Source organism: Lipophrys pholis (assembly GCF_963383615.2).
Source record: "Lipophrys pholis genome assembly, chromosome: 1".
Lineage (NCBI taxonomy): Eukaryota > Metazoa > Chordata > Actinopteri > Blenniiformes > Blenniidae > Lipophrys > Lipophrys pholis.
Window position 1 is genome coordinate 39,716,755 of NC_137635.1, and position 23,792 is coordinate 39,740,546.

At 41.4% G+C, this 23,792-nt stretch overlaps 5 protein-coding genes across 7 annotated transcripts; 3 read left to right on the plus strand and 2 right to left on the minus strand.

Annotated features, from left to right (window-relative positions):
- The first annotated feature begins 657 nt into the window (after window positions 1-657).
- Window positions 658-4,473, plus strand: imp3 (IMP U3 small nucleolar ribonucleoprotein 3). The gene is made up of 7 exons (XM_080484297.1): window positions 658-882; window positions 2,167-2,274; window positions 2,446-2,520; window positions 2,918-2,997; window positions 3,132-3,183; window positions 3,264-3,336; window positions 3,490-4,473. The coding sequence occupies exons 1-7, from the start codon at window positions 746-748 to the stop codon at window positions 3,514-3,516; spliced, it is 552 nt and encodes a 183-aa protein (XP_080340423.1). The 5' UTR covers window positions 658-745; the 3' UTR covers window positions 3,517-4,473.
- A 262-nt stretch (window positions 4,474-4,735) lies between these two features.
- sec22ba (SEC22 homolog B, vesicle trafficking protein a) lies at window positions 4,736-8,066 on the minus strand (the record flags this gene model as incomplete). The annotated part of the gene is made up of 5 exons (XM_080484286.1): window positions 7,379-8,066; window positions 6,269-6,378; window positions 5,320-5,480; window positions 5,093-5,239; window positions 4,736-4,890 (listed from the first exon to the last, which is right to left on the minus strand). Exons 1-5 carry the CDS (start codon window positions 7,451-7,453, stop codon window positions 4,736-4,738), a joined length of 648 nt encoding a protein of 215 aa, XP_080340412.1. The 5' UTR covers window positions 7,454-8,066.
- On the plus strand, window positions 7,581-14,285 carry LOC308122501 (uncharacterized protein C1orf21 homolog). 2 transcript variants are annotated; one of them, XM_080484327.1, is made up of 7 exons: window positions 7,581-7,660; window positions 7,778-7,948; window positions 8,923-9,064; window positions 11,091-11,170; window positions 11,416-11,486; window positions 11,570-11,633; window positions 13,322-14,285. In XM_080484327.1, the coding sequence occupies exons 3-7, from the start codon at window positions 8,974-8,976 to the stop codon at window positions 13,358-13,360; spliced, it is 345 nt and encodes a 114-aa protein (XP_080340453.1). In that variant the 5' UTR covers window positions 7,581-7,660; window positions 7,778-7,948; window positions 8,923-8,973; the 3' UTR covers window positions 13,361-14,285. The 2 variants fall into 2 exon arrangements, with proteins under 2 accessions (XP_080340453.1, XP_080340454.1); XM_080484328.1 differs by having other exon boundaries at window positions 8,923-9,016.
- Window positions 14,184-16,870, minus strand: tsen15 (TSEN15 tRNA splicing endonuclease subunit). Of its 2 annotated transcripts, none has more exons than XM_080484307.1 (4): window positions 16,701-16,870; window positions 16,510-16,591; window positions 15,897-16,032; window positions 14,184-15,816 (listed from the first exon to the last, which is right to left on the minus strand). In XM_080484307.1, exons 1-4 carry the CDS (start codon window positions 16,767-16,769, stop codon window positions 15,645-15,647), a joined length of 459 nt encoding a protein of 152 aa, XP_080340433.1. In that variant the 5' UTR covers window positions 16,770-16,870; the 3' UTR covers window positions 14,184-15,644. The 2 variants fall into 2 exon arrangements, with proteins under 2 accessions (XP_080340433.1, XP_080340434.1); XM_080484308.1 differs by having other exon boundaries at window positions 15,144-15,816; window positions 15,897-15,969; window positions 16,701-16,866.
- A 1,474-nt stretch (window positions 16,871-18,344) lies between these two features.
- Window positions 18,345-22,948, plus strand: LOC308111686 (procollagen galactosyltransferase 2-like; the record flags this gene model as incomplete). Its single annotated transcript, XM_080466676.1, has 12 exons — window positions 18,345-18,463; window positions 18,704-18,814; window positions 18,926-19,043; window positions 19,133-19,267; window positions 19,340-19,544; window positions 20,384-20,503; window positions 20,820-20,893; window positions 20,985-21,091; window positions 21,922-22,054; window positions 22,145-22,272; window positions 22,362-22,568; window positions 22,675-22,948. The coding sequence occupies exons 2-12, from the start codon at window positions 18,741-18,743 to the stop codon at window positions 22,946-22,948; spliced, it is 1,575 nt and encodes a 524-aa protein (XP_080322802.1). The 5' UTR covers window positions 18,345-18,463; window positions 18,704-18,740.
- Between the last annotated feature and the right edge of the window lie 844 nt (window positions 22,949-23,792).

The following is a 23,792-nucleotide window of genomic DNA, read 5'->3' on the forward strand; positions in this document are numbered from 1 at the left end:
CTACATTATATTACTTCTGCCCCCTAATGCACCAAAAGTAAATTATCTAAACGTGACATGCTATACCTTTAACAGACAAAAATGGTCAATTGTGACTTATGCCAACAACGAAGGGATATAGAGAAATAAAAGCAGAGGACAAGACACATCAGACTTTAAAAAAAAAAAAAAAAAAAGAAGAAGAAGAAACGTGCCCTTTCTCAAACCCGAATCGGGCAACTTGGATGGTTTTGAGGGGCAGAAGTGTTGAATAAATAAATAAAAATAAGTGGGGTTAGGATGTGGTCCTTGGGCAGCCGGTTTCTCATACCTGAAATAAGGCATGGTACATTTATTTATCCAGCTGTACTCTGACACAAGGCTATTTACACTGCTTTAAAGGGAAATAAAATAAATACATTAAAACGAGTTGATTAAGAATCTTAAACTTAATTGATTAAGATGATGAAATATCAAAGGAATCTAAGGGGACTGTCAGCTTTTCATTCATTTTAGTTGGAAAAATTAGGTCTCAGCTGTGCATTAACAATGCAGCAAAAATGCTGGCTTGTTTATTTGAAATAACTGAGTACATTTAGGGTTTTTTCTTATTCAGGTTGACAATGAGCAGCAGTTTACGCTCCCCTCCAGCAGGTGGCGGTAATGCGCCGTGACGACGCCACGTGAAGAAGACAAACACGTGTTTCCGGTTTCGCCTCGTACGGGATCAGGTTCGGTAAATAATTCGGTAACTGGAGGTCTAAAAATGGTGCGTAAACTGAAGTATCATGAGCAGAAGCTGCTGAAAAAAGTGGACTTCATTAACTGGGAGGTGGACAACAACCTTCACGAGGTCAAAGTGCTGCGGAGGTACCACATCGAGAAGAGGGAGGATTACACCAAGTGAGTATCAACATCTGTCCATTACAGCCGATCTCATGTAAACATGAAGCTCACCGCTGTCCTGGGACCGTTTGATCCCAGGTCGCAAGGAAAACACGTTTATCCTTATTTACACTTTGTTTACATGAAGTGGCGTTACAAGTGTGTTCTGTGTGGAACCAGGGTGTAGAGTCTGATGTAGAATTGAAAGGAAACGATCTGAGAATACTTCATGTTTCCACAGCCTCCAGACATCATCTGATTAGGTCACAACCTTCTACACGAGCTCACTTGGTTTATTTAATCAGATTAGATAGAGGAAAACGACAGGGCAAGTTTATGTTTATAGCGCCATTCAGTCACAGTGCAAGGAGATAATAGGTACATTAGATCAAAGTAATTAAGTTTAACATAAATAAGTAGTAAAATGTATTGTTTAAATGAAAGCCTGGGCAGATAAGCGTTTAAAGGCCCGTTTAAAAGAAGTGAGGGTGTCCTTAGGAAGTCTGTTAAATTAAAGGCTGCTGCACCTCATTCAGAATAATCAGGGGTGTCCTGTCTCGGTCCTCGAGAGCCCCCGTCCTGCACGTTCTAGCTCTCTCCCAGTTGAAACACACTTGATTGCAATAAGGGGCTTGTTATTGGGCTCTTTCACAACCTTGGTGATGACATCATCATTTGAGTCTGGTATGCTGAAGCAGGGAGAGAACTAAAACATGCAGGACAGGGGCCCTGAGGACCGGGGTTGGGCATCCCTGTGTCTAAACGCTGCCTAAAAGTGAGTTTTTCAAAGAGTTGAAAGCACAAGTGGTGGAAAAAAACAACAGCAACATCACTTGATTGAATTTTTACAAAGGGATTAGATTTTTCTCAAATCAAAAACTAAGTTTTGATTAGATGCAGCAGTCTTCGCGTTGTCTTGTGTGGTATGATTGAAAAGAAGAAGAAAAAAATAATTTTTTTTTGCATTTCCCCCCCCCCAAAAAAAGGCTGTGGAACAACAAAATTAGAATTCAGGAGATATCACAGCATTATTAAACATGTCATATTAAGCTGTTGTGGTTTTTAGGACATGCAGGAAAACTACTGAAATGCTAAACTAGGATTTAAACTTCATGAAAAGAAACATATTAATACTGTACTTATGTGTTGGAACATTTCACATCTGGACTAAATGGGAACATTTCAAAACATCAAAAGTAACAATTGTATGATAATTTTGTCTATAAAGAAGAACATCGTTCTCATGTACTTTTTGCGCAGCGCCACAAAAAAACGGAACATTTGTTTTCCCTGCTGTCTTAGGTACAACAAGCTGAGTCGTAACATCCGAGATGTGGCTCAGAAGATCAGAGATCTGGACGAGAAAGACGGTTTCAGAGCTCAGAGTACACATCAACTTCTAGAAAAACTGTGAGTAGAACATCATTTATTTACCTCCACCTGAGTCAACACTTCTGTTGGCATACTGTGTTAAGTTGTGTTCCATGTCTTGAGTATTTTTTGCTTCTATTATTGTGGTTGATAATCGAATTCCCGATTGATATGACACCGTTACGTGTTCTTTTTTTTTCTTTATGCCAGGTACAGCATCGGGCTCATCCCCACGAAACAGAATCTGTCCCTCACTGAGAAAATCACAGCTTCTTCATTCTGCAGGTACATATTCAGAACATTGTTATGATTAGTTGAAGCAGGTTTCATTTTAACTGGAACAAATGGACAAGTTTGAACACACCCTGAAGCACGCTGGCCACCTGAACTGGAAAAACCCAAAAGAGATTAGAATATTTTCACAGGCAGGTTTTTCCATGTGTTAATTGTGGCCTGATGTTGAGCTCGATGAAGAAACCCGCCACTCTCTTGACGGACGCAGGAGCTTCTGCTTTACCACGGTGTTACGGACTGCTTTGAAAAATCACGGCACCTTTACAGAAAACACACAACCCAACTTCAGCCAGTCCAAGTTAACCCTTCACACACACCCGTTCTTTGTGTGCAAGAACCCGTTCATCGGCTATTTGTCTATTTACCTGCTCTCTGCTCACTCCTGCAGGAGGCGGCTGCCCAGCATCATGCTCAACCTCCGTATGGCTCAAAACCTGAAAACAGCCGTGACGTTCATCGAACAAGGACGTATCCTTACATTCGTCATACTGTAGCTTTATGTCTGTTGTTGTTTCAATGCCTCTGTGACCCTCTGATACGATCCGATCAGCATCCAGAGGCGGGTGGAAGTTTTAGGCTTTGCTTTCTTGACTCCGTCACAGATGTGCGAGTGGGACCGGACATCATCACGGACCCGGCATTTCTGGTCACAAGGTCAGTCGGCGCCGCACGCTTTACAACAAAGTGTTGTTCTCAGCATTTGGCTTCCAATAATTTTGCTGCAACCTTTTCAGAAATATGGAAGATTTTGTCACCTGGGTGGACTCCTCCAAGATCAAGCAACATGTCATGAATTATAATGAAGAGGCGAGTTAAAAAAAATTTTTTTGTTGCTTTAAACAAAAAAAAAAAAAAATACTTTTTAGGGATGAAGGTCAACTCAGCCTTAAAACACTCACATCAGTTTTCGAGTAACAAATCATAATCATGTTTTGTAATTCCTGATATTTCTTTTTGCAGAGGGACGACTTTGATTTGGTGGCGTGAGGCCTGTTTTTCACGTCATTGGAAGAGCGGGAAGGACGAATGTCTTCAGCTGCAGAGCGAGAGGTGGAACCTCTCATCAGCTGGACGTGCAATCAAACTGAAGGAGCTCTTCTCTTGGCTTCATTGTTTGACAGGTCCTGTCAAAATTTGAAACTCTTATCGGCTGTACAACGGAGCCTCTTCTCTCATAACTTTTATAAGGACTGGATTGCCTAGACATTTTCACAGGTGATAGTTGATGTGATATTTATCAGAACATGCAGGAAACAGAGAAAAGTGTATTGGGTTTTTTTTCTGGCCGCAGTAGTTTGGGAATTCTCACAGCTCGGCTGTGATGATGGTTTGAAAAGAAGAAAACAAGCATGCTACCTCCCTGTTAATTTGCACCGTCATCAAAGCTACGACCAAATCCAGTTTGGAAATGTGTTGAGCTGGCATCTGATCGACGACTCTGCAGTTCGGGATGTGGCTGACATCTTCATATCTGGATCATCTCCTCTGTGGATCCTTTGCTTTCGGCTGTTTGTCGTTAATTTGTGCCGCATCACGACTTCCTGATCCCTCCTCTGAATTAAAAGCGCCGCTGTGAAATGAACGGCCTGTGGTCATGTGACTCTTAAAACCCGCTAAGCCATCGGCACAACCAGAAAAATGTGTCTCGGCTGTTTCCTCCTCACTCCTCATCATCACCACCGTGTAGATTTGTTGTGAAGGTCTGACTTGAGTCTTTCCTCTAACTGCTGCATGTGGTCACGTGTCTGCGTGTGGAGCTGTAATGACACCGGGTTAGAACATGTCTGGAATGTGTGTCACACACGCTGTAAAAATAAATTCTCCATTTGATAAATATTTATTTTTCACTGAGACTTTCTTATAATAGAGGAAACAACAGACACAGAATTAAGACTGAACATTTGCATACTAAGGTTCTCAATAAAGCTGAAACTCTCGAACGACGCCCCCTTTACCAGTGTGTAAACTTAAGACATTTTCCAGGAAACCCGTTCCAGTCACATTAACTCGCCATGAAACACTGGCCTCTGCACTACAGGAGGACCGACTGCAGGCCTGTGGCTCAGTTACAGCTGGCATGGGCCGAAGCCAAATGCGGGAGAATTAAATTCGTATTAGACTTGCTGAAGGCACCTTTAGTGTACGAGACGTAACGAGTTTAGGTTCACTGCTTTCAGAAGCTTCCCGTCCATCGGTCCTTCGTCTGTCAGAGCCACCAGAAGCGCACGTAGATGATGAGCGTGATGAAGCACACGGCCACAGCGGCCACCTTCGCATAGGTGGATCGGGTGTTGAGGTATTTGGCGTCGCTGCGGTATTTCTTCGACAGGGAGGACAGGTTGCTGGCTTTTGTGTCCAGAGCTGAGGGGGAAAGGTGTTGAGATAAGAACTACTGGTTTTTATTGATGAAAGTATATTGCAGGAGTGTAACGTGCACGTTGGGCAATGTTATTCAGCGGCCATAGAACAGGAAACGGAAGAAAGTAACGTTTAAAATAAGCTCCTATTAGAAGGCTTAACTTTATAATATGGAGTGTTTGGTTGAGGATTGACTAAAACTCACCGGAGAGAGCTTCTCCTCTCTGCAGAACTTCTTCAATATTTGCCACCATAATCCTCTGCACATCCTGCAACTCTGTGTTGATGCTGCCCAGGTTCCTCCGAGCTCTGCTGTCCACGTAGGACTTCTTTGTCTTCTGGATGTAAGTGTCTGAATTGAAACACGTCATTATGCAGTCAACACATTTGTCTCTGTGAAATAATCAATACTGAAGTTCTTCCTTGACTCACCAAACTCGATGAAAGAGTATGGTCTCGTTACTGTGGGCACCCTCCTGCCATACTGGTCATGGAACTCGTTATGAAGAGCCTCCAGGTATGCAAACACCAGCTTTTTTGGAAATGAGGCCTCGCAGAGGGTCAGGTAGCACACACCCTGTGCTATCAAATAACTGAAAAAGATGTAAGGTGAAAATAGGAGGTTGTTCATGATGACTCTGAGTTCAGTACACACTAGTAGATCAACTGGATTTATTTGAATCGTGTAGCTGTAGAATTGTCAAACAATGTGGAATGACTGAGTGCCACTTTTTCCAAAATAGCTTCCATATTTATAAATCTGTATGTTCTTCACTATATTCCGTGTGTTTTTGACAGTATTGAAAAACTCGAGTTCAAAACATGTGAATCTTCCTGTGATCAGACGGTCCAGGAAGTCCTCAGAACAACACAATGACTCATATGGGCGCAAAGTTTTCTCTCTTTGAAAGAAAGTAAACGTGTTTTATCAAGCCTGTTTGGGAAATTATTCCTCCGCATTTTTAACCCATCCTATTCAGGAGTGGAAGCGATCTGAAGTACGTCCAAGTTATTTCAGTGGCAACAGGAAAGAAGAAAAAGTTTATAAAGACCTCGCTCAAAGAAAGTGTAAAGAAGTACATTCATTAATGTATTAATTAGTTATTAGTTAATTAAGTAACAATTATATGATCCATTCTCATTTAAGCTTTATATTAAATGGCTAGTTAAGCCATATAAATAACTTTCCTATATATTTGTCAAAGTTGTTTTTTTTGTTTTAACCAAATAACTTCTACGAATTAAAAATAATGTAATTGTAAATATTTGTAGTATTACATTGTGTTTTTCTCACTTACAGTAATCTGAACGAGACATGTAAAGGGATTTAGGTTAAGTTTTCCCCTTGAAGGTACTGCAGTGTCATCATGTGGCATCTTACTGAAAGTTGAGTTCTCCGGCCTCCAGCGTGCAGCGGTCTGGACTCTGAGCATTTAGTCTACGACACAGCTGCTTGGCCTGGCTCTGGTACTGCTGCAGGTCTCGTCCTGACTGTTGAGAGACAAAAAGCCAATAGCTCGTTAGATAATAATACAACAAGTCTTGTCAAAGTGATAGTAGGAAGGCCACAGAACTGGGGGATGCAACAGTCAGTAGCTATACACTTCCTCTCAGACAAAACCTGAAAAGCATTGCCACATCATCCTTTGTAATTTCTCAAGGCCAAAGTTATTCAAACAGGAGAGACAGAACACTACTCTACTCTTTACTTCTCAAAATGGCTTACATCAGTTATACCCAATAGATTTATTAGAACAAAACATTTGAAAAGTCAAAATGCTTTTTTTTTTTTGTTACCAGTGACGAAATAAAATAATCAGCTTTCACATCGGAGTATTCCTTATGCTGAACTATTTAGCAGAAAAGTCTGTCTGTGTTGTTTTCATTGAGTAAATCACCTTGTTTTTATTATTTATGAATTGTTTTTTAATAAAGTGTGATTGCCTGATCAAGAGACTAACCTGTGACATAATACATCCTTTATAGTGTGTTTACAACTCTCTTAATCTATTCGTTGCTTTATTATAACACATATCCCACTTATATATATGATTAATTTAGGTGTTTCCATGCTATTACTTAATTTATAGTCATTTCCCATGCTACTACGTGTGAATCTTTACTTGTTTTTATGCATCCTGAATTATATGTTATCATACTGCAGGTTTAGCTTTGATGATAGTTTGAATAAAGGACTTATAATAAACTTTGTTGCTGAAATGCACCATAAAAACTGACAGTTTACAGCGAAGACATTTTAAAGTGTTGCTCAGCATTATTTATTAAATAAACATTGAACCTTCGTGTTACGCCAACCTTGACTCTCAATTGTTTGTTTTATCCCATTTGACAGACATTAGTTAGGAATAATCTGCTCATCTTCAGAAGAGATGAAGCAGTTTTGTGATGTTTTTCGGGTATTCTCGTGATGTTGTCTCCCCCCTACACTCCCTCTGCTCTCCTCTGTCATGACGCTAGCTTTCATTCATACCTGCTCGTCCTCCTGAATGGACGCCGCCAGCGGCAGACCGTCCGCCACCCGGGCGACCATCGTCAGTAAAATCATCCCGCTGGAGCTCACGACGTTGTCAGCTGCCCTGTTAGCTCCGAACTACCAACTTTTAAAAACTTTCTTCGCTCGGTCTTGATGATGTAGGAGACGTGAGTTGGGCGGAAGTTTGGGGTGCGCCGAAGAATTCCGTCCGGGTGACAACTTCATGTTGTTGTTTTATTTAATCCGTCTGCGAGATCGTTCACCCGTCGCATTAAAGAGGTATGCCGTGCTGTTTGGAGAAAAAAAAGGAAATGAAAAATAATAATAGAGTAGACCGCAGCTCAAATGTCACCCTTTGAAACTTGAATGATTTTGTGTGTGTTTCGTGTGTTTAAGCGCCCGGTCGGAGCGGAGCTGCGGGAGCCGCAGCAGACAGCTGGCAGACGGACTGACTGCAGCCCCGCTGCCGCTGCATTCAGCCCAGAGACAGATGCAGTCTGGATCCGACTGAAGCCTCCTCGACTCGACCCAAAGGAAGGATCCTTCAGCCATGGATTCACCAGAAAGGTAATCCAAACTATCATTCTGTGTTTCCCCTCAGTGTGTGGTGTGTTTGGTTTGATCTGCGGCGTCCTGCTGCTCGCTGAACGGCAGCTCATTCCCAGTCTTTTGTTATGATTTGTGCACGGATCCTGGATCACTAATCTCCCCTCTCCCCCGGGTGGTAAAATGAGAACATGCGTTACATTTTGCAGCTCATTTCGCATCGATCGCTGTAGCTTTAAATCGCATCGTGATCATTCAGCTTCTTTCTTTTTTTTAATTTAATTGAATGTATGGATTTAGAAATATTCCAAGTGAGAGGATAGCGGTGCGTTTAGGAACAGCTGACTCCGCAGCTGGACTCTGCAGTGTGTTTGGGATCATCTGTGCCATATGGAGATGGATCGCTCTGCGTTTCCCCCAAAGCCTCATGCAAAACACTGAGGTCTCATGTTGGCCATATTGCTGTGGCTGTAACAGCCTGATGTAACAGTGTAGATGGCAGCCGGTTTAATCCCCTCATCGCCACAGAAAACCCCCATTCACGAAAAAAAGAAAAAAAGAAAAAAAAAAAAACCCTGACCCGGCGACTTGGCACAGGGGCACCCCTCACACCCTGAAAGGCCTCATTGTTGCGGGGCAGCTGGCACCGACGTGCGCACGTTGTGATTGGTGTGCGTGCGCCCAGACCGGCGTGTGCGTGATGCGCCACCGAGATAAACCCACTATTTTATTGTCTCTTGGAGCAGAGATTGGGGAGGCCTGTCTGCTTTTAATTCCAGGGCGGGGCTCTTCATGACTAATTGATTATGAAAATAGGGATTCCCATGGATTTATTTCTTCACCTGCAAATGTAGGAGATGCGTCTCTTCTGTCTGTGAGGATGGATGAATTGTGCTCAGAGGAATTCCTCAGAGACAAAAACCTCGGGAGGCTTTTGATCGGAGGGTTTCCTGAGCTGCCTTTCTCTAACCATCTCGTCTCTCCCTGGTCCACAGGTGTGTCTGGCATGCTCTGGGCTGAGGAAGAGAGCAGTTGAGGAAGAGGAGATGGGCTGCACCTCAGCTAAGCAGGTGTCAGCCGTTCCCAACGGTGAGGAGGGTCAAAATAAAGCCTACAGCAACGGGGACCTCCTCTCTGGTCAGTCTGTTTACTGTGTACACTGAGAGTTACCATCCTTCACATATCGAATAATATGCTTATTTTAGTTATTTATATATTATAGTCAGATGGTCACATTTCATTGAGACAGGACTGATATTATTTCATGAGAATGTAAGGTAAAAAAAAAAAAAAGGAGCATGCTGACTTTGATTATAATGCTCTGAGATAGCAATGGAACTCTTAATCAGTGCTAAGATAAAGGCTGCAGTGGCTGCAATGAACAACAAAGCTGTTCGCTATCTGTAAATACTCCAGTAATGTATTTGTATTTTTATGGTCTTTAAAATGCCTATAAAATGAAACGGCTAAATTTACACTGATGTTTAGAAAAAAGAAAAGTTTGACTTGATAGTGTATCATGTTTATTTACTGAGGTCTGCCAGTTTCAATATCCCAGACATTCCTCATTCACAAAGAAAACCATCATTTATTCTTTATGTACTCTCTGAGGGCAGACCTTGGTTCCAAGGTCTAAACATCCGATGTAAATATTTAAATAACAACTAACTTTCCTTCAATTGTTTTAAAGAAACCCTATTTGCCAATAAACAAATGGGTTGTTGTCTGGTTATCTCACTTCTTGAGACCCAGTAATAAGTAATAAAGTTACATAGCATATGTAATATTACATGTAAAAAAACACGATGGATTTGCTTTGAGTAGGAACACAATTTTTACAAAATCTTTTACAGATATCCAGTGATAAATTTGTTGTTTTTAAAACATTATTAAGATGAAAACAATTAAAAATGTGTTATATATATATATATATATATATATATAGTTGGATTTGTTCAGTTGCTCTCCGTTAAAAGCACCTAGAAATGACTGTGTTGCATGTGGTGCTTTATAAATAAAGGTGAATTGAATATACTTACTTATATCTCTACGGCATTTAGGTTTATAGGCTCATATATTTTTTTCAGTTTCTAGGAATTTGAACCAGCGTCCTATGAAAGGGTTCTTACTCCGTTATATGCCACATGTTTGTCTAATGTGCTTATGTGATGCTTTGGACCAACAAATTAGGAGAGGAAAAGCGTTTCACCAGCAGGAGCCAGAGACTTTTAGGGGAGCACAAATATCGAAGGGTAATTGAGGGATCAGGTATAACGATCAATAAGTTTACTGAAACACAATTGAATTGATTGGAATTGTAATAAAAACTAATTACAATGAGACATTATTGCACTGAAGTTTAGTTTGACAGTCTAAAGGCGTAAGCAGACTATTTGCCATAAAAAGCTTTATGGATCACAAAAGCACTTGACAATAACATCCTTTAAGGTGAATTTTGGAATTCATCCCCAAAAAACACAGTTTGGCTTCAGACAAAGAATGTATGTGAACGTTTGAGGGTCACAATGTGGTTCAAGCTCATTCTCCCACAATACAAACTCCCAGATTAGTTGCTGGTTAAACCCCTAATGTCTGGAGTTGTCACAATATTCTAAAGGGAGCTTGCCTTCAAACATTTGTTAGTATTCTTCGCTGGCTGAAACATCTCAGAAATGCTTTAAATCAGGAAGTAGTTCCATAACTTGTCTCTCGAATGTCTGACATAGCGCAGGTGAAAGATCACTTATCTTGTAATTGAAAACACATTTCTTACGGCCGGCGGAAATAAGCAATAACTGGTAGAAGTGCCGCCTTATGCAACATCAATTTAACGTGTTGCAACTGTCATTACGACGCCTCGTATCTGTGTTTTCATGTCCTCTTTTTCCTCAACGCGTGGGAGTGAAATGGAGTGGGGGAGAGAAAAGATGGAGGGGAATCAGGCTGACAGCTCATGTGTTCGCTGCTCGCCAGCCATTGTTACGAGAGGATTTAGTCTGGCGCGTGAGATTTCAAGCACATAATTACTTTGCCAAGTGCTGCACAGTGCGAACTGTTAACCTGGGAAGATCGGGACGGCCGCGGGTTGGGTCGCCCTCTGCTCGCTCGCCCGCCTGCCGCTGTGTTGTAATAAGACGAGATGTGCTCCTTTGTCCTGTCACAGATGAGTACAACATGAAAGGGGTGGAGAAAGTCAAGTACATCAGCGGAGAAGAGGCAGGAGTGGACGGCCAGGAGAGCACAGTGCGTGAATCCCCTTCTTCTCTTTGGGTTGTTTCATTCCATTTTAGACAAGCAATATCAGATAGTAAAAATAAGTTATGATGTAACACTCACTGATGCAGTTTAATTGATCGGGGTAATGGTGTTCTCATGCGAGTGATTTTATTGATTCATGCTCTGTTTTTCACTCTGCCCGATGAACAAAAAGTCATTTCTGAAAGGATTAATAATCGTCTGCTGGTGTCCGTCTTTGTGCCGTCCTGCAGGAGAAGAGTACTCTCCTTGGGAAAGGCCAGCAGATTGATGAAACGGGGTCGAATGGAAACGGAAAGATCCTGTGAGTATTTCTGATCACTGAAGATGTCCTATACGTTGTGTCCCATGCGACGCTTTAATCGGATCGATTGTGCTTTTTTTCAGGAGCATCCACTCCTCCGAGAGTCAGCAGGAATTCTTCAGGATGCTGGATGAGAAAATTGAAAAGGTAAAAATGGACAAACCATTACTTTACAGTTCTGAGTGTGGTTTGTGCTTCTTTTGTTTTTTTCTATTTTTTTTTTTTTTTTTTTTTGCAAAATCCTGCTGCTTAATGACCTGATGGAGCTTAATCCTATCAGTGCAGCAAATCTGGAGCGAGTGAGGACGCAACAGATGACACAATCATCCTGGAAAAACAGTTTTTAGGCCGCAACGCTTCCACCACTGTGTTTATTTAAAGTAACATAAGAACTTGGTGGAGGTTTTATCTTTTCTCTGTTTCGCTGAGCTCCACTATATTCCACACACATGACCACAATATTTTATTTCAAGAGGATGTCACAGCTCTCAAGATGCTGCTGGAAATATCTTGTAGAAAAAAAGAAATATATATATATATGGCCGCTGCAGGACTCTGCACCCTGCACTTTCATAAAAATGTATATTTATAATGATTTAGCTGCAGCCAGTCTGCATGTGTCTGGTTATTAACACCAACACCTCAAACACTGTCAGAATATTTTGTCTTGCTGCCTTCAGATCTGCAATTGATGTTTAGGACTGGTTAAGAGAGATTACAAACTGTCAGCATTTCATCCACCTGCAGTTTCAATGATAAATGTTGCAGAGCTCCACCCTAATTTAGAAGAAAGTCAGTGATACAGAAGCATTCCTCATGGTATTTTATTCTCGTGACCGGGATCTAATGACTATTTTCATTTTCTCCGTAAGTTACATCCGTGTAATGTCGAGTGAACACACTGCATTTTCTTCAAGGACAACCTTGAAAACAAGATGGTGTTGTCACTGACATTTAGCTGCCGTTTGTGATTGATAGTCCACTTTTTAAAAAGACACCAAGCTAAAGTATTTTTTTTGTTTATGTGTGGGTTGTTTTAAAACTTTCTTGTCATTTATATTAAATCTCCCAAGGAGGCTTTGTTGCCAATGCTTCAATTTAATCACTTCAACATGGCCACTCAGCATTTGTTAGTGCCACGAGGCCAGCAAAACAAGGTTTAGCAGGGAATTCATATGCATCAGTGTCACTACTCGTCAGACTTGAAGCAGCAGAGCCCACTTTGTTTTGCTCATGAATATAAACATTTCAATGTTAATATTTTTCTTTATCATATGCTCACCATGTGCCCTTTAGTACACATGTATAGTCTGATTGTAAAATTTCAATGAATTGCCATTCAGACATGCTCAATACCAATGGGAAAGATTAGATATATAACAGATCTGGCAGTGAACAGATTAGGTAATGTGATTTTTCACAGATAGAAATGTGATTCATGTCATATTGGATTCGGTTTGGGGAACCAGGGTTTGAAATCCCCTTTAGAAAGGAAACAACCAAATAGACACCAACATATGTGATCCAGTGCAAATGCTCAGGCATAAATGTTCCCTTTTATAAAGCGATTGATGTTTATGTTTGCTGGAGATGATGATAAAGGTTTTAATATTTTCTGCATGTCAATTTTTCAGAGGTTTTGACCTTGACTGCATGACAATGGCAGGTGTTCTTATTAGTTTGGCCACATTGGAGCAAAATACATGCACTGTGTGGATCCCAGTAGACTAGAAAAAGATTTGAAGAGGCTGGTTAGTGTGTATTGGTTCTTGAAAACCATGTTGGGGCACTGATTCGCCTGTTCTAATCCTTGTAATCCACTGTGTCACATCCAGGGCCGGGACTACTGCTCAGAGGAGGAGGACATGACATAGCCATGTGGCAATACATCCATCAGTCCGACTATGAGTGGAAGTGGCACTCCGGTATTATGGACAAACTGCAGAATGTGACGTGGTGTCCCGGAGGACTCTGTCTTGTTGTGACTGTCCCATGTATGTACACGCCTGAGAAGACTGGATTACTGACTTCTAACAAGCACCTTTTTCACCGTCCTGCTCGTCCGATCTGCTCCAGGAAAGACAACCAAAATCACTTCTGAAGCTCTCCGAGGGGAGACGACGTTTACTTCCTAAATGAAGCCATTATAGGGTGACACAATATGCTTTTCTGTCTCTGCTGGGATAACCCCTGAAAGGTCAGTAGATGTGAGGCTGCCACCGAGACGCCGTCGCAACACAAGTGGCCAGCTGTCAATTTACATTTCGAACATCAGCAGCGACCAGTACTCTCGTGGACACTTGACTCATCATGGAAATAATGTCTTTGCGTCATTTTGAATAGACCATCCTTGAATGCCTCCCTGACAAGTTAACGGGTTGGAAACTTCCTGCATTCCAAGACACAGTATGAACCTCTTTTCTACTGTCTGTTGGCCAGTAAAGTCTGTCCGTCTGCCCACGTCTGTTTCTGTTATAATGTAGAGTATTTATGTTGAATAAGGCTCAGGGTTGAAGTGTTGTAATCGTTGTCTCATGTATTTGAGTCCCTCCTCTCATCAAGACACAGTTACACCATTTAAAAAAAAAAAAAAAAAAAAAAAAGACACACATGCACTCACACGCCAGGGTCACTGACCGTCCCTGATTCAGTATCGCTCTGTACAACTCTACAAGACATCACATATAAGTCTGACTATATATATCTCATTCACCAGTGTTATATTGTTGTATTGTTTCTATGTTGATTCTTTTTTTTTTGTTTTTTTTTTAGAAAAATAAAAGGCATTTTCAGTAATTTACCTGCATTGTTAAAGCTATTCTGTTCTCCAGATGAGTCGACAACCACAGGCACAGAAACAACACCGACCGCAATATATTCACATGTCAGTTACTGAGTTCTGCTTTCAATGACAATCACTGACACATGACTGTGTACAGCTACTACGATGCTATTTTGCCGTCGAACAAACGAAAACACAAGTCGGCAATAAGATCATAAATTGAGGGTTTAAAAACCTGACTATCCATCCATCTAACTTTAGTATTAAAATTCTAAATTAGTATTTCAAATTATCCACGCACAGGGGTTCAAATATAGTCCGTCCACCAGGGGGCGTAGATAGGTAAAGTAGAAAAAGAGATAAATCAAATCAAATCAAATCATTCTATTGGTTTTGATCCCTGTATCTCGATCCAACAAGAGCCCATTCCCTCTGACCATGGCGAAGGCGGTGTATACCCCTGGACGACTCATATTCACGCCTACAGAAAAGTTTGGTGTCGCCAATTAGCCTCAACAACACGTTTCTACCCAGAGAAAAACCCGCCCACACAGAGAACATGCAAACTCCACACAGAAAGGCTCCTCAAACAGTCCAGATTTCAACCTGGGACATTGAGCTCCCGCCACCACACCACTACGGAGCACTCCACCTGTCCTCGCTGCTTGCTTTCTCTACGTCAACGTTACTGGAGGCCAGCCGTGCTCCACGATACTAAGCCATCATCTACTTCTATCCATCCACCTTCACACCCTCAACAGGTCTAACGCAGGAAGACAAACTCACATTCAAGAATTGATTAACTTCACAAGCTTGTTTGTAAATCCCACAAATAAACCCCCGTGCGCACACAGGGAGAACACGCAAACTCCATACAAAACAAGCACAGCGCAGGTTTATTCAGCACTTTTTGCTGCATTAATGCACATTCCTGAGCAAACCATTAGTGACAAACAGCCACTTCAAATATCTAAGGGGGAAAAAAAAATTGTTTTGTCACTAAAGAACGAAAAACAAATCAAAAGCAAAGATGAAAACTGGTTATGCAGTTTACAAAAATATTGCAAGCTTTGTTTATATGCATATTTCCCAGATAAATATTAGACATCTGATGGTGGAGCGTTTTGATCCTTGAAACATCATTTGGATTCTCGTTCATCATGTAAAAAAAATCCCATCACATGCATTGTATAATAACATTGTGGAGGTTATGAAATGTATCTCAGACAGTTTTCATCACAACAGCTGTCCAATAAATATATTACATTTGTAAATTGGCCAGACAAGTCTGTCATTCGAATCACGGCTCACTGGAAAATGAACCGACCAGCCGACATTCAGCCTCTCTATCTATTGTTATCTCCTCAGGAAGGTGCTCAGTGCTGGTGCCTCCTCTTCCGGCTCTGCCGGCGCCCCACATCCTGAAAGGGACCTACAGGAGGGTCCGGCGTCGCCAAACCATCAGTCAGCCTCTGGTAGACCAGCGTGGAGTCGGATGCGACGGCACACAGCAGCATGGGGAAGCCACGGTCCAGAACGTGACGAATGCTGCGCAGCAGAGAGAGGACCCGTTACACACACACACAGTGACACTGCATGGAAGCAAAGCTTCTCCAGCATTGATTCACCTGTGGTGGGTGAGAGATCGATGAGCAGGCAGGGGAAGGACAGTCTGAACCGGCGCTCCTTCGTTCTCCCTTCCTTCCAGTAAAAACAGCTTCAGTTCAGAGCTCTTCACACAAGAAACTTCTTTCCATTGACGAACTGCACGAAGTAAGACGAGAAACTCAGTCCTTCCTCTGTAAATTTATCTATTATGTACTGAGCAACATTTTCATGTCGTTTCCTACAATTATAATAAATTCAACATTATTCTATATCATTTATAAATGACAAAAAGAAAATTATATGACCTGAGGACTTTAAAACACATTATGTCTGCAAATTGATTGTGTTGTAACCTGCTGCCAGACACGAGGCAGTTACTTAAAAACAGGATGCTGGTGTAAAATGACCAGCACTAAATGCTGCTTGGAGGACAGGGATGAGTGAGGTGCGGAAGTCAATACGAGATTTTTCTTTTTAAACTAGTTGAGGTGGACTGGGCATCTAATTAGAAAACACATTGTGTATTATGCGTTTAAACAGGTTAAATAAATGGAATGCTTGTGAATGAAATGAGGATTTAGACCGGGCTAAAAGGTGGAGGAGTGCATGGATGGTCAAAGGTCTTCGCCTCACCCTCAGTTAGATCCAAGTACACAAGAAAGGCTGCGTGCATCTGAGCGCTGTCCTCGACCTGCAGATCCTTCATCTGCTGATACTGAGCACAGGAAGAAACCAGGGGTAGAAACAAGGTAGAAACAAGGTAGAAACAAGGTAGAAGCAGGTTACACCCCCTCCCTCCCCCTCAGCTCGCGCTCTCCTCTCACCACTGGATGACGCAGGATCCAGATGTGAGGCGCTCCTTCCTCTCCTGCCTCTTCTTGCTCAGACGACATGCTTCACAGTAACTTTTTGAATCGGGACATCGCTGAACCCTCCACGGGCTGAACGCACCGCGTAATCCTGCTGTAACCGCGTGTTACAGTTAAAGTCGCCCGGGCGGAAACACGTTTGTCGTTCGGTCGCCCTACAAGTCCGTCATCAAACACGTCAGTTTATAAAAAACCGTTTGCAAGCTTGATTTTCTTAGTCTCACTCCCATCAAACAAAATGTGTCTGAAGAAACACTTTTTAATTCAACCATTGAAACCTCATAATATTTTACATATAGTTGGGATGTTTACTCCAAGACTGTAGTTAATGTTGGCGTTATGAAATACCAAACTTACACTTAAAAACATTTTATTACTGTTTATGGCAGTTAAAAAAAAACTTCTAATTGTCTTTAGTAAAACAAACAAACAAACATTTGAAGGCCCACTTGAGAGTGAAGACCTAAAGATAAATGTTAAAACAAATGCTATAATAAGTTGGCTGAAGAGTGGTCACATTTTCAAGGTCTTGGTCTTGGTCTTGGTCTTGGTCTTGGTCTTGGTCTTGGTCTTGGTCTTGACTTTCTCTCTTTGATGTTGACTCTTCCTATCATTGTGAAGCAGAATTCACCAAGTGTTGGATTGTTCACCCTCTAACAGGGAATGTGTACTGGGATTAAACCATCATGAGACAGGTTAGTTTGACCTCACTGTTGATGTGTTGTTGCAATAGTAACCCTGCTCTTTAGTTTTGATCTTTAGTCTTGGTCTCAGGATGCTCTTGTCTTGGTCTTGACTCAGTCTCGGTTTAGGTAGTCTTTACTCCAACACTATGGCAATTTAAATTGTCAGCTTTAAATCATAAAATAAGGAAAAGAGAACACGTGAGGTTGTTCACATCGAGTCAACATCTTGTATTCTCTGTTATTCATTCATGGTGAACTTTTCAAAGTTGGAATTCTCAAACTTAAAATCACCTTCAAATAAAGATAGAGAAATTCATAAAGTACTAAAAGATTTATTTATTTAACTGCATTCCAAAGTGAAATGAAATTGGGATTGAAAAAAACCAAACATTTCTGTAATCTATGAAAGCTACCAGTTTGTTGTAAAGACAGATTAAAGGTAAAAGGGAAACTTTTAAATGGACACACACTGTATGTTGTATGTCCAAGTTTTAATTTGTTTTATTTGGACATATATAAAGTATTTTTTTATTTCAACAAAAAAAAAAAACAACTATGAATTATGCAATACACCTTTTCTGAAGAAAAAAAAACTGGAGATAACAACAATACCAACAACAATGATAAGAATTCCCTGTAATATTTCTCAAAACTGTTTGCATAGAAGTGACTCTGAAGTCTCTGCTTCACTTCTGGTGGTGTGAAGGTGAGTTATGTATCATATGTGTGTGAGTCTATCCCTCTGCCTCAGTTTCATCAGACGGCGACTACAGTGCCATGAGGTTGCCCTGTTGGAAATATGCCTCTCAAACTTGCGAGCTTCAGACTTTATTTCATTATTATAGTTGGGGAGCTGTTCCTGCACAGCAGTACAGAGGCTGAGCAGCTCATCCACCCAGCTCAGGAGGAGTCCTCTCTGCTGAAGCCCACCGTCCTGGTCGCCATCCTGGCCCGAAACGCACAGCACAGCCTGCCTTACTTCTTGGGATGCATCGACAGGCTGGAGTACCCAAAGGATCGCATCGCAATCTGGTAAAGATGTTTTAATATGTTTCCAGCTTTCCAAAGATGATTCAGTTTGAACACTATAGAAAACAAAAAGGCCACGGTGATCGAAGCGTAGAAAGAATTTGTTGAATGGTTGAACGGTACTGTGTGAACGTCATTCTTTGCATACAACAGCACTGCTCATAAGCAAACAAGCTGTTATCAGATAAGTGAGAAGGGATACAAAGAGAGAAAGAGTTCAGTATCATGTGTATGTGATCTCAGGGCAGCCTCTGATCACAGCGTGGACAACAGCACAGCCATGCTTCAGGAATGGCTCAGAAGAGTTCAGCACCTGTACCACTCAGTGGAATGGAGACCCGCAGAGCAGCCCAGGTTAACCTCTACTGTCAAATAAACACAAGTCTCTAAGATCTTTACACCTCCATCTTGATACTGTCTGAGGACTATCATAAAACTGGCCTCATATCCACACTTTTCTCTCAGTTCTTATGCAGATGAGGAGGGACCGAAACACTGGCCAAATTCTCGATTTACACATGTGTTGAAATTAAAGCAGGCTGTTCTCAGATCTGCCAGACGACTCTGGACAGACTACATACTGGTGAGCCTGAAAACAATTGAATGTTGGTTAAATTGTGAATTTTGTTGTGTCACAGTATCTCCACTCTCTCATCAGTACATATCTGTCAGTTTTTAGATTGTGACAACTTGCTGACAAACCGTCACACGCTGTCTGAACTGATAGCACAGAACCTGACTGTAGTGGCACCCATGTTGGAATCAAAAAGTCTATATTCCAACTTTTGGTGTGGCGTAACATCTCAGGTAAATACACTGCTGTGTCTCGATTGCATAGCCACCCTAGAGTGCAGAAGGCTCACTTGAATGTGCATGCAGGGCTACTACAGACGAACACCGGAGTATATCCCCATAAGGAAGTGGAAGCGACACGGCTGCTTTGCTGTTCCCATGGTGCACTCCACCTACCTGCTGGACCTGAGGCGCACAGCAAGCCAAGCATTGGCCTTCTACCCGCCTCACCCTCAGTACCCATACCACCTAGATGATATCATGGCTTTTGCTTTCTCTGCTAGGCAAGCAGGTCTGATCTTTGATAATTTCTTTAATTTAAGCTGTCAAATGAATATTTTAGTTTCACACGTGCACAAAGAAATATATATATATATATATATATATATATATATATATATATATATATATATATATATATATATATATATATATATATAGCTGACTTTAGTGAGTCATGTGCGGTTCACCTTTGCATTGCATGAATCTGATGAAAGAAAAATCAACATTACAACTGAAACTGCTTCAGATCCACAGGGAGCTAATTGTACTTGTACTTTGTTCAATTATAATGAATTCCACTTATTTTAGAGTAAAAGTCAACATATCATATGACATGTGATATCATTGCAGAGTATATTTTAATACTGTTAGTCATTTTAAAAGTGTTTTATTACATTTTCATCATTATCTTTGTTCGATTGCAGTTGTCTCTTTATTTCAAAATAAAAGGCATTGACCTGAAATATACTGTTACAATTTGAATATGCTACTCAAAAAACGTTTTAGTCAATACGTCACCATAACAAATGAATCTGCTCAACACACACACACACACACACACACACACACACACACACACACACACACACACACACACACACACACACACACACACACACACACACACACACACACACACACACACACACACACACACACACACACACACACACACACTCTGGGTATTATCCTCAATATTAAGACATTTCTGTCAGAAACCTTTTGAGCCCCATAAAAGATCCTGTATTTGTTGTACATATTGACATGCAAACCAGTTGAAATAACATGCTGCTGCATTTCAAACAAAGGAAAAGTTTGTGCCGTGGGGCATCATTTGCATCTCTGCAGGTGTTCAGATGTACGTGTGCAACAAAGACCATTACGGATATTTACCGGTGCCCCTTAACCAAGACCAGAGTCTGGAGGAAGAAAGGGAGAGTTTTACCCACACGCTGACAGAGGCACTCAGTAAGCACTCCCCCACCCAATGATTCATACACTCTGTTTGATTTTATGATTAAAGAAATGCCAGCCTCTCCATGTTCAGTTTTAGCTCGCTCATACTTTGGAAAATATTTGGTCTTTTTTCTTTTGCTCCCACAGAAGTGGCACATGCCTCACTCCAGTGTTAAAGCTTCATGCCTCTCATTTCACCTTCTCAACCTTTTATTTGAGAATTTCACATCAGTTGGAAGTTAAACACATCCAAAAGGTGCTTCAAGACTGTAGTGAATAAAGCCATCATGTTTCCTGTGAAATGTGACTGTGTGACCTTTATTTGCAGTCGACTTCACGATGGAGCCTTCGCAGCACGTGCACACTCCCCTCAAAGAAGCAGGAAAGATGGGATTTGATGAGGTGCGGGAGCCTTAATGTCTCTGGACATGGTTCTTTCTTTTTTTCCCGTCATGAGTGCCTTTTGAGTTACTTTATTTTCCTCCACTTGCAGATCTTTCTGATCAACCTGAAGCGGCGCTCAGACCGGAGGGAGCGGATGCTCACGTCGCTGGCCATCCTGGGTATTAATGCTACTCTGACAGAAGCGGTGGATGGCAAGTATGACAGTTAGAAAACGAATTCACTAATGAGTCATTAAAAAATATTTACACTGTTAACGCTTATTAGGATTTTGATGACTGAAATGAACATATGAGCACTACAAGACTGTTGTGTTTACTGTGCATATTACTGATTATTTAAATAAAGAAATACAACCTGCATGAAGAAAAATACTCTATAAAAAAGTATTCATAGCTTTTTACTTGTAAGATGGGATTTATCAATTAACATGTAATTCTTTGTACTTAATTTTTCTGAGCTTTAAGTATTGATGACTTTGCAGACCGTATGTGTTTTTTTTTGTATTTTTTGTATACATAGCGTGTGATCGAATTCAGACTTATTTGAGATGTACAAAGTTTGACCTCAATCAGCTACAGTGCAAACCTCAGTTACCCCTTGGAAATGGATTTCTCTTATATAGTGCTTTCTCATTGAATTAACGGCCTCCAAAGTGCTTTACCGTTTTACCGTTACCCATTCACACACCAGTGGAGTCGCACTACTCAGTCCATCCCTGGGGAGCAATTTGGGTTTTCAGTGTCTTTCTCAAAGACATTTCAAGAAAGGTTGGGGTTTGACACTGCAAAGATTATCTGCTCTACAGACTGCCATCCATCCATCCATCCATCCATCCATCCATCCATCCATCCACCCATCCATCCATCCATACCACTGCACCACTAAGCCATAGCTGCCCCGTACTGTTACAGTTATACAGTGCAGTACTTTCCAGTGGAAGCCAGCAGCAGCAACACAGAACATATCATTCAAACATGTGTTACACTGATAATGAGCCCATGTGTGTTTGTCTGCTCTGTTCACAGAGCCTTGAACTCCTCTCAGCTGCAGGATATGGGCATCGACATGCTGCCCGGGTACAAAGACCCATATTCAGACCGCGTGCTGACAAGAGGGGAGATCGGCTGCTTCCTCAGCCACCATAACATCTGGAAGCAGGTACAGAGTCATGTGGAGAAGAGAGCAGTGGACTGACAGGCCGGTTTTACCTGGAGGCTGTTTGTGGTTGTTATGTGTCGCCCCCTGTAGGTGGTGCAACGGGAACTACAACAGGTGCTTGTTCTGGAGGATGATGTGAGGTTTGAGCCCAGGTTTTCCAGCCGGTTGGTTGCCATTGTGGAGAATGTAGTGACTGTGGGGCTTGATTGGGACCTCATGTAAGTGATTTCATCTTTTTTGGGGGGCTTTTCAAACCTTTAGACATGCACCTTAATCCATAATGGTTTCTGTTTGTGTGTTTTTGTAGCTACGTAGGCCGTAAGCGACTGCAGGCAAAGGAGCCTGAGCTCTGGGTGAAGGGTGTGAAGAACCTGGTCCACCCTGGCTACTCCTACTGGACACTGGGTTACATGATGTCATTGAAGGGTGCCAAAAAGCTTTTGAGAGCAAATCCCCTGAACAGAATGCTTCCTGTTGATGAGTTCCTTCCTGTCATGTTCAATAAGCACCCCAGGTATGTCTTACTCATTTGATATATGCAAATATTCTGCTTTGAATACTGTTTAACTCATTTTTATTCTGTTCATTTTTTGTTTTTTAATCTGACTTTGTCTTTTTAGAGAAGAGTACATGCAGCATTTTGAGCACAGAGACCTGAGAGCATTTTCAGTGGCGCCTCTTTTGCTCTTCCCCACACACTACACCGGAGAGCCAGGCTACTTCAGCGACACAGAGACTTCAACCATATGGGATGATGAGACATTAGAAACAGACTGGGACAGATTGGAGTACAAACACGGGCAGAAACAGGAGCCCGAGGACGCAGGGTTTCGACATGTGGCCGGTGGTGAGGTCCCCTCCCTTGCAGTCAGTAGCAGCAGCGACGAGCTCTGAGGAAGACTTAGAACATTAGTCACATTATACACCAGCGCTGATACAGTATTAAACCTGATCTAAACTTTATCATGTGTTTTTCAATGATGGAACTTTGTCTGATCTCATGAGAATACAATTAATAAACACAGATATTTAAAGCATTCTGTCTCATGTGATATTTTATTAAAAAAGGGTTGCATTGGTTTTATAATAAGGACTTTATAGAAGTGCTGAGGAGTCTGACAGGTTTTATGGGCAAAATCCAAAGTGAAAGAAAAACCTGTGCATATGAAACCAAATGCAACCAAAGTATAGAACATTTTTTGGAAGTCAAGGATCTCATAAATATTCAAATGGTAAATATGAAAACTTTGTCCAGAAAAGCTTCCATACGTACTGTTGTGAGGGAAAGGGGCAATTAACGATATACTACAGTACAGCAAATCAACCTAAACCTTTCAAAGAATGGCCAGACTCAAATGAAAAGCTCCAAAATGAGAATTACAACCAGAGAAGAAGCAAATCAATAAAGTTTGATCAGAAAATGATCAGAAAACAACAAGATGGAGACTTTATACAACCTAAAATACTGCAGGTCCATGATCTGTCAATCTTTATCTTTCAGCATGGACCAGAGCAGCATTTTGAAATATCTATGCCCAGATGCAGTTTTTTTTTTTTTTAATAATTCAAATACAAGTTCAAATATGAACACCCTCCTTGCACATTGGGAAGTTTCTCATATCCTGAATTGTTTTAATGGCACGGTGGTGTTTTCTGATGATGGAACTTATGACCAGCAGCAGAATGAACCAGACAAACCTGTTGTCAGTTTGTGAAGGAGTGCATCCACATCTTCAAC